The sequence below is a fragment of the Schistocerca serialis genome, chromosome 6, assembly GCF_023864345.2.
Source record: "Schistocerca serialis cubense isolate TAMUIC-IGC-003099 chromosome 6, iqSchSeri2.2, whole genome shotgun sequence".
Taxonomy (NCBI): Eukaryota; Metazoa; Arthropoda; class Insecta; order Orthoptera; family Acrididae; genus Schistocerca; species Schistocerca serialis.
Window position 1 is genome coordinate 346,459,557 of NC_064643.1, and position 9,322 is coordinate 346,468,878.

At 49.4% G+C, this 9,322-nt stretch overlaps 1 protein-coding gene across 1 annotated transcript; it reads left to right on the forward strand.

The window, feature by feature from the left end:
- Nucleotides 1-1,486: 1,486 nt before the first annotated feature.
- Nucleotides 1,487-2,384, forward strand: LOC126484864 (collagen alpha-1(VIII) chain-like). The gene is made up of 3 exons (XM_050108460.1): nt 1,487-1,799; nt 1,859-2,047; nt 2,089-2,384. The coding sequence occupies exons 1-3, from the start codon at nt 1,487-1,489 to the stop codon at nt 2,382-2,384; spliced, it is 798 nt and encodes a 265-aa protein (XP_049964417.1).
- The last annotated feature ends 6,938 nt before the right edge of the window (nt 2,385-9,322 follow it).

The window sequence follows — 9,322 nt, forward strand, 5'->3', positions numbered from 1 at the left end:
CTATACTTAATTAACGGTATTCAGCTTGCGGTCTTTGGTTGTGTCTAGTTGGTGTTCTTGACTGTTTGTTTGTTGCTCCGATTTCGAGTAATTTTCACAAGAACCAATGACGAAACTATGACAAGCGTACATATCAAAGAGAAGGAGGGGGGGGGGGGGGGCGGGTGAAATCGGTTGAGCACCTCCCTCTGCAAGGCAACGCCGAAGGTTCTAGGTTCGAGTACCGTTCCAGTATACCATTTTAATCTGTCACGAAGTTTTAAACCCGTATTAAATTCGTAAATATTTGACAACCCAGAAGCATCAGATTATTTATTTGTTTCCATCGCTCGTTTTGCGATACGCCGAACCTCCAGTTATAAACGCCGATTATTATTTATTATTTGTAAGTATAAGCCGCATCAGCAGACATTCATACCGATTTGGGTTCCGTCTTGTATCAGTTTGTGCTGCAATTGTTTGTTTACTGTAGTCAGTTTCTTCAGCGATCTTACTCTGCAACCGCCTACATTTCTACAGCAGCAGGTTTTTCACTTCAGGTTGTACACTGTTTGTAGTCATTATGGCTTTACTGCCTAGAACTGATTAATGCTATGACTGATGGTCTGCCCCTGTCACTGTTCCAGGCCGAAAGATTACATTGCCGAATCGGAAGTTTCGCATAACTGATCCTGTATCGGAAGACCTCCATTTTTCACAGTTTTCATTGCTATCTTGAGTCTCACATCTGTTCAATTTATTGCTGTACTGTTTTTATTTTAAATACTGTGTTGATATGTTTAACTGTGTTTCTGCATCTCTCTTCGTCTAATTGTTAACTTTGTTCTGTTTTCCTAAAGTGTTAATTTGTTTGTCTATTACAAGCTCTCCTACAGATAAGTCTTTTCCCCAAGTTGTCGAGGGAGTTCCTTAATATTTTCTTGCAGGTTGCTATCAAGTCCAAGCTCTGTAGCCACTGGCCGCACCACACTAATGGAATTTGACCTGATGGCCTGTGGACTGTCTCTAACGGCTGGAAATCCTCTACCGCTTTGTCCCTCTGCCAGGCCTTGAGCCATGGGCCCGAAGTGCTGTCAGAGTCATTCAGTCTGCGAGTATGGGGCATGGGCTGTTCTATCCTTGAACTTAAACTTCAGTGACGAACCTCTACACACATCTTTGAGACCCACTCTGATGCTCCCTACACAACATCTCCAGCAGCGTTTGTTCCCTGGAGGAGTCGCTCTTGTGTTGTCACACGTCTGCTGGAATGCTGTAGCCACTCTGGGCCTTGTGGAGGTCCACCTTGCAGCAGTGTGTACTGGCCCAGTGGCGGTCCACCTTGCAGCAGTGTGTACTGGCCCAGTGGAGGTCCAGCTTGCAGCAGTGCGTACTGGCCCAGTGGAGGTCCAGATTTCAGTGGCAGGAATGGTTCTGGCCGAGATCCAGGTTTCCCCAGTGGGTACGCGCCATGCAAAGCTCCAGGTTTCCCCTGCGAGTACGCACCATGCGAGCTCCAGGTTTCCTCGGCGAGAACGCGCCATGCGGAGGTCCAGGTTTCCCCGGCGAGTATGTGCCATGCGAAGGTCCAGGTTTCCCCGGCGAGTACGCGCCATGCGAAGGTCCAGGTTTCCCCAGCGAATACGCGCCATGCGAAGCTCCAGGTTTCCCCAGCGAGTATGCACCATGTGAAGGTCCAGGTTTCCCCGGCGAGTATGCGCCATGCGAAGCTCCAGGTTTCCCCAGCGAGTATGCACCATGCGAGCTCCAGGTTTCCTCGGCGACAACGCGCCATGCGAAGGTTCAGGTTTCCCCGGCGAGTATGCACCATGCAAAGGCCCAGGTTTCCCTGGTGAGTATGCGCCATGCGAAACTCCAGGTTTCCATAGCGAGTACGCGCCATGCGAAGGTCCAGGTTTCCCCTGCGAGTACGCGCCATGCGAAGCTCCAGGTTTCCCCAGCGAGTATGCACCATGTGAAGCTCCAGGTTTCCTCAGCGAGTACGCACCATGCGAAGGTCCTGGTTTCCCCAGTGAGTATGCACCATGCAAAGCTCCAGGTTTTCCCAGTGAGTTCACGCCATGCGAAGCTCCAGGTTTCCCCAGCAAGTATGCGCCAAGCTGGGGAAACCTGGAGCTTTGCATGGTGTGTACCCACCGGGTAAACCTGGAACATTGCATTGCTCGTACCCGCTGGGGAAACCTGGAGCTTTGCATAGCGCATACCTGCTGGGTAAACCTGGAGCTTTGCATGGCGTGTACCCGCCGGGTAAACCTGGAGCTTTGCATGACACATACAAGCCAAGTAAACCGGGAGCTTTTGATTGCACGTTCCCACTGGGTAAACTTGGAGCTTTGCATGGTGCATACCTGCCAGGTAGAGCTGGAGCATTTCATGGCGTGTAGCTGCAGGGTAAACCTGGATCTTTGCATGGCATGTTCCCACCGAGTAAACCTGGAGCTTTGCATGGCACATACCTGCCGGGTAAACCTGGAGCTTTGCATGGCGCGGACCTGCCGGGTAAACCTGGAGCTTTACATGGCGCGTACCCACCAGGGAAACCTGGAGCTTTGCATCGCACGGACCCGCTGGGTAAACCTGGAGCTTTGCATGGCGCGTACCCATCGGGTAAACCTGGAGCTTTGCATGGCATGTACCTGCCAGGGAGACTGGACCTCCGCCAGACCCATACCTGCCACATCAACCTGGACCTCCATTTGGCCAGTACGCGCCGCTGCAAGCTGGACATCCGCTGGTCCAGTACATGCCGCTGCAAGCTGGACCTTCACTATGGCAGTACACGCCGCCACAAGCTGGACCTCTATAAGGCCCAGACTGGCCACAGCATTCCAGCAGAGGTGTGGCAACACAAGCAACTCCTCCAAGGAACAAACGCTGCTAGAGAAGCTGTGTTGGTAGCACGAGAGTGGGTTCCAAAAATGTGCATAGGGGTTCATCGCTGAGGTTGAAGGTCAAAGGTAGATCAGCGTACACTCCGTACTCGCAGACTGACCTAGCCTGACAGGCCTTTGGGCTCATGGCTCAAGGCCTGGCAGAGTGGCAAAGCGGTAGAGGAATTTCAGCCATTGGAGGCAGTAAACAGTCCGTTTGTGTGGTGCGGCCAATGGCTTCAGAGAAAGATCTACGAAGGACAACGTGTGACAGCTTCCTAGCTGGCTTGCACCAAAGGACCAGATTCTACACCCCTCCAGAGCATGTCGTCAGAAGCAATGTGGAAGCAACGTACAGCATCGGAACACTGGGAATGGCAGCAGCGTATCAAAGGTGCATAAACAAGTGGCTTGCCACAGGTGCTAGTTCCCAGCACCTACTGTGGCATGCGGGAGCTAGTCCCAGGCACAGCCAATGAAGAATACTACTCCACGACACAAACCAGATTCATTCCAACCTCAACGACTGGACAAGGCTACCATGATGAACGCAGCGCAGGAAGCGACGTGGAGTCAACGTACGGCATCGGAACAATAACGAACATTTTATAAATCAAACTGACGAATCTAACTTCACTCATGAAGGTATTTTCAACCTCCACAACAAACATTATTGGTCGGAACACAACCCACATGTCAACCATGAAAGTGGCTTTCAGGCACGCTTTGGCCTGAACCTGTGGGCTGGAATCATGGAAGGACTGCTTTCGGCCCCGGACAAGTTGAATTCCCGCGTATCTCGTACGTTTCTTTGCAATACTTCGCCTGACAAACTAGAAAATGTTGCACTTGGTGTTCGGCGACTGCTGTGCTTTTAGTACAATGGTGCACTGCCATGAATGTGCATAACTATTTAAATGCACCATTTCTAGGGACGTATCTTGGTCAAGGAGGTTCAATGTTCTGGCCTCCACGTTTCCCCGACCTTATTCCACTACATTTCATTTGTGGAGACACTTACAGGAAAAATTTTATAGTACTCCACCCACGCGTGTACATGACCTTGAACACGTTCTCTAAAGTTAACAATGAACATATGTGTACGTACCAGCTCCGTGAAGATAAGACTCGATATCAAGTGTACAGAATATAATTATTGTGCGCAGCAATGTGCAGTCTAGTGTAGTCTGCCTATTGTGTTTTTGGTACCTCACTGGATACAGACGATGTTACTGTTTCCACTATTACGTTCTATTCACTTTGTTTGTGTCATGGACGAAACGAAGTGGTCGTTTACGCCAGTAAGAAGCTCATGTTACATCTTAATATTTGAATAAAGGTAACTGTAACAGCAAGAAAGACACGAGAACCACATTGTGAAGTCTTGAATTGGATACAATTTGATGCTGTAACTGGAAAAAATGTTTGGTGTGAAGGCGACTCGAACTTCTGCGAAATTGCATATCATTTCCCCCACAGCATTGCCAAACCTCACTGAGCTAACGGGGCAGCAACGGCACCGCACAGAGCTCATCGTACCTGTTCTTGGCCACGCTGCACGTCGTTACAGCGTTTCCAGAGCCCCATTTCGTAAATCGAGTTTATGTTAACCTATTGGCGGGTCCTGGTTTTACTAAATACTCCGTTTTGAACTAGGATGAGAAGTCGCGTGCCGACCGTCAGGTGCGGCATACACTACTGGCCATTAAAACTGCTGCACCAAGAAGAAATGCAGATGATAAACGAGTGTTCACTGGACAAATATATTACACTAGAACTGACGTGTGATCACATTTTCACGCAGTTTGGGTGCATAGATCCTGAGAAATCAGTACCCAGAACAACCACCTCTGGCCGTAATAACGGGCTTGATACGTCTAGGCATTGAGTCAAACAGAGCTTTGATGGCGTGTACAGGTGCAGCTGCCCATGCAGCTTCAACACGATACCACCGTTCATCAAGAGTAGTGACTGGCGTATTGGGACGAGCCAGTTGCTCGGTCACCATTGACCAGACGTTTTCAATTGGTGAGAGATCTGGAGAATGTATCCAGAAAGGCCCGTACAGGAAGTGCAACATGCAGTCGTGAATTATCCTGTTGAAATGTAGGGTTTCACAGGGATCGAATGAAGGGTAGAGCCACGGGTCGTAACACATCTGAATGTAACGTCCGCTGTTCAATGTGTCGTCAATGTGAACAAGAGTTGACTGAGACGTGTAACCAATGGCACCCCATGCCATCACGCCGGGTGATACACCAGAATTGCGATTACGAATACAAACTTCTAATGTGCGTTCACCGCGACGTCGCCAAAACCGGATGCGACCATCATGATGCTGTAAACAGAACCTGGATTCATCCGAAAAAATGTCGTTTTGCCATTCGTGCACCCAGGTTCGTCGATGAATACACCATCGCAGGCGCTCCTGTCTGTGATGCAGCGATAAGGGTAACCGCTGCCATGGTCTCCGAGCTGATAGTCCATGCTGCTGCAAACGTCGTCGAACTGTTCGTGCAGATGGTTGTTGTCTCACAAACGTCCCCATCTGTTGACTCAGGGATCGAAACGTGGCTGCACCATCCGTTACAGCCATGCAGATAAGATGCCTGTCATCTCGACTGCTAGTGATACGAGGCCGTTGGGATCCAGCACAGCGTTCCGTGTTACCCTCCTGTACCCACCGATTCCATATTCTGCTAACAGTCATTGGATCTCGACCAACGCGAGCAGGAATGTCGCAATACGATACACCGCCATCTCGATAGGCTACGATCAGATCTTTATCAAAGTCGGAAACGTGATGGTACGCATTTCTCTGAGGCATCACAACAACGTTTCACCGGGCAACGCCAGTCAACTGGTGTTTGTGTATGAGAAATCGGTTGGAAACTTTCCTCATGTCACCACGTTGTAGGTGTCGCCACCGACGCCAACCTTGTGTGAATGGTATGAAAAGCTAATCGTATGCATATCACAGCGTCTTCTTCCTGTAGGTTAAATTTCGTGTCTGTAGCACGTCATCTTCGTGGTGCAGCAATTTTAATGGCCAGTAGTGTATTTTCTTCACCCTGTATATGCAGTAGACGGGCGACTGCAGCTGCGCATTTGCCTTTTGTCTTTCCCCTGAAAGTATGAAGAGGTTTCATTCATTTACCACGTCAAGCACTAGCTGCCCTCTGTCGTCAGTTCTATCCGAGTTTCACAAGGGTTTTTTTGGGTTGATATCAATTAGAATGATCAGCCTTTTACTTTTTGCGTGTGGTGCAATGACTTATTTTGTCTCAGAAAGGTTCTATATCATACGAGTACTGAGCGTTAACAGACGGCATGAGACATACATCCTGTCCGTCAGTTATTTTTGCTGTGGCAATGTGTTCAGAGCAAAACTGAGTGATCTGTGTTACCACGAGGTTTTTATTAACTACTATTCCGTGTTTGGTGTTCCTGCTATTATGATGCAATGTGAGGGGAGTCCTGAAATCTTCCCGCCTCACAGGTGTTCTCTGCTTTTGTTTCTTCTAAGAGCTTACCTAGTTCCATTTTTACTAGGATACTGCCATGGCAATTTATTTGTATTACCTTCAGAAGGGATATCTAGTGAAGGAAAAACACTTGGGTGTGGTGTCTTTAAAATCCAGAAACACGCGTCCATGTGCTCTCACGAAGTCCTTGTATCCTTTCTCTAGGTTTAGGCCCTCTCCCCTTCGCACACATGCCTCCCCTGGAACCTTACACAGCTCTTTGGGGTTCGTTGGCATATTTTCAACTCTTAGGATCATCCTGCCAGTTTGTTCTGTAGTTGGGAAGCAGTTTTATCCCCGTTTTCATTCTTATTTTGTATTACATAGCGAAGAGGTGTTTGGAATATATCCTTGTTTTGTAGTCTGCTAAGCCGTGTGTTAACTTCTAAGTTTTCGTACTATACTTAATTAACGGTATTCAGCTTGCAGTCTTTGGTTGTGTCTAGTTGGTGTTCTTGACTGTTTGTTTGTTGTTCCGATTTCGAGTAATTTGCACAAGAACCAATGACGAAACTATGACAAGCGTACATATCAAAGAGAGGGAGGGGGGGGGGGAGAGTGAAATCGGTTGAGCACCTCCCTCTGCAAGGCAACGCCGAAGGTTCTAGGTTCGAGTACCGGTCCAGTATACCATTTTAATCTGTCACGAAGTTTTAAACCCGTATTAAATTCGTAAGTATTTGACAACCCAGAAGCATCAGATTATTTATTTGTTTCCATCGCTCGTTTTGCGATACGCCAAACCTCCAGTTATAAACGCCGATTATTATTTATTATTTGTAAGTATAAGCCGCATCAGCAGACATTCATACCGATTTGGGTTCCGTCTTGTATCAGTTCGTGCTGCAATTGTTTGTTTACTGTAGTCAGTTTCTTCAGCGATCTTACTCTGCAACCGCCTACATTTCTACACCAGTAGGTTTTTCACTTCAGGTTGTACACTGTTTGTAGTCATTATGGCTTTACTTCCTAGAACTGATTAATGCTATGACTGATGGTCTGCCCCTGTTTGTTATGGTGTCACTCTTCCAGGCCGAAAGATTACTTTGCCGAATCGGAAGTTTCGCATAACTGATCCTGTATCGGAAGACCTCCGTTTTTCACAGTTTTCAATGCTATCTTGAGTCTCACATCTGTTCAATTTATTGCTGTACTGTTTTTATTTTAAATACTGTGTTGATATGTTTAACTGTGTTTCTGCATCTCTCTTAGTCTAATTGTTAACTTTGTTCTGTTTTCCTAAAGTGTTAATTTGTTTGTCTATTACAAGCTCTCCTACAGATAAGTCTTTTCCCCAAGTTGTCGAGGGAGTTCCTTAATATTTTCTTGCAGGTTGCTATCAAGTCCAAGCTCTGTAGCCACTGGCCGCACCACACTAATGGAATTTGACCTGATGGCCTGTGGACTGTCTCTAACGGCTGGAAATCCTCTACCGCTTTGTCCCTCTGCCAGGCCTTGAGCCATGGGCCCGAAGTGCTGTCAGGGTCATTCAGTCTGCGAGTATGGGGCATGGGCTGTTCTATCCTTGAACTTAAACTTCAGTGACGAACCTCTACCCACATCTTTGAGACCCACTCTGATGCTCCCTACACAACATCTCCAGCAGCGTTTGTTCCCTGGAGGAGTCGCTCTTGTGTTGCCACACGTCTGCTGGAATGCTGTAGCCACTCTGGGCCTTGTGGAGGTCCACCTTGCAGCAGTGTGTACTGGCCCAGTGGCGGTCCACCTTGCAGCAGTGTGTACTGGCCTAGTGGAGGTCCAGCTTGCAGCAGTGCGTACTGGCCCAGTGGAGGTCCAGATTTCAGTGGCAGGAATGGTTCTGGCCGAGATCCAGGTTTCCCCAGTAGGTACGCGCCATGCAAAGCTCCAGGTTTCCCCTGCGAGTACGCACCATGCGAGCTCCAGGTTTCCTTGGCGAGAACGCGCCATGCGAAGGTCCAGGTTTCCCCGGCGAGTATGCGCCATGCGAAGGTCCAGGTTTCCCCGGCGAGTACGCGCCATGCGTAGGTCCAGGTTTCCCCGGCGAATACGCGCCATGCGAAGCTCCAGGTTTCCCCAGCGAGTATGCACCATGTGAAGGTCCAGCTTTCCCCGGCGAGTATGCGCCATGTGAAGCTCCAGGTTTCCCCAGCGAGTATGCACCATGCGAGCTCCAGGTTTCCTCGGCGAGAACGCGCCATGCAAAGGTTCAGGTTTCCCCGGCGAGTACGCACCATGCAAAGGCCCAGGTTTCCCTGGCGAGTACGCGCCATGCGAAACTCCGGGTTTCCCCAGCGTGTACGCGCCATGCGAAGGTCCAGGTTTCCCCGGCGAGTACGCGCCATGCAAAGCTCCAGGTTTCCCCAGTGACTACACACCATGTGAAGCTCCAGGTTTCCCCAGCGAGTACGCACCATGCGAAGGTCCTATTTTCCCCAGTGAGTATGCACCATGCAAAGCTCCAGGTTTTCCCAGTGAGTTCACGCCATGCGAAGCTCCAGGTTTCCCCAGTGACTACGCACCATGTGAAGCTCCAGGTTTCCCCAGCGAGTACGCACCATGCGAAGGTCCTATTTTCCCCAGTGAGTATGCACCATGCAAAGCTCCAGGTTTTCCCAGTGAGTTCACGCCATGCGAAGCTCCAGGTTTCCCCAGCAAGTATGCGCCAAGCTGGGGAAACCTGGAGCTTTGCATGGTGTGTACCCACCGGGTAAACCTGGAACATTGCATTGCGCGTACCCGCTGGGGAAACCTGGAGCTTTGCATAGCGCATACCTGCCGGGTAAACCTGGAGCTTTGCATGTCGTGTACCCGCCGGGTAAACCTGGAGCTTTGCATGACACATACAAGCCAAGTAAACCGGGAGCTTTTGATTGCGCGTTCCCACTGGGTAAACTTGGAGCTTTGCATGGCGCATACTTGCCAGGTAGAGCTGGAGCATTGCATGGC

Coding starts and splice junctions, on each gene's coding strand:
- LOC126484864 (XM_050108460.1), top strand. CDS start 1,487: ATGCGAGCTCCAGGTTTCCTCGGCGAGAACGCGCCATGCGGAGGTCCA. Junction 1,800..1,858: donor GGTTCAGGTTTCCCCGGCGA/GTATGCACCATG, acceptor GCGAAACTCCAG/GTTTCCATAGCGAGTACGCG. Junction 2,048..2,088: donor CAAAGCTCCAGGTTTTCCCA/GTGAGTTCACGC, acceptor TTCCCCAGCAAG/TATGCGCCAAGCTGGGGAAA.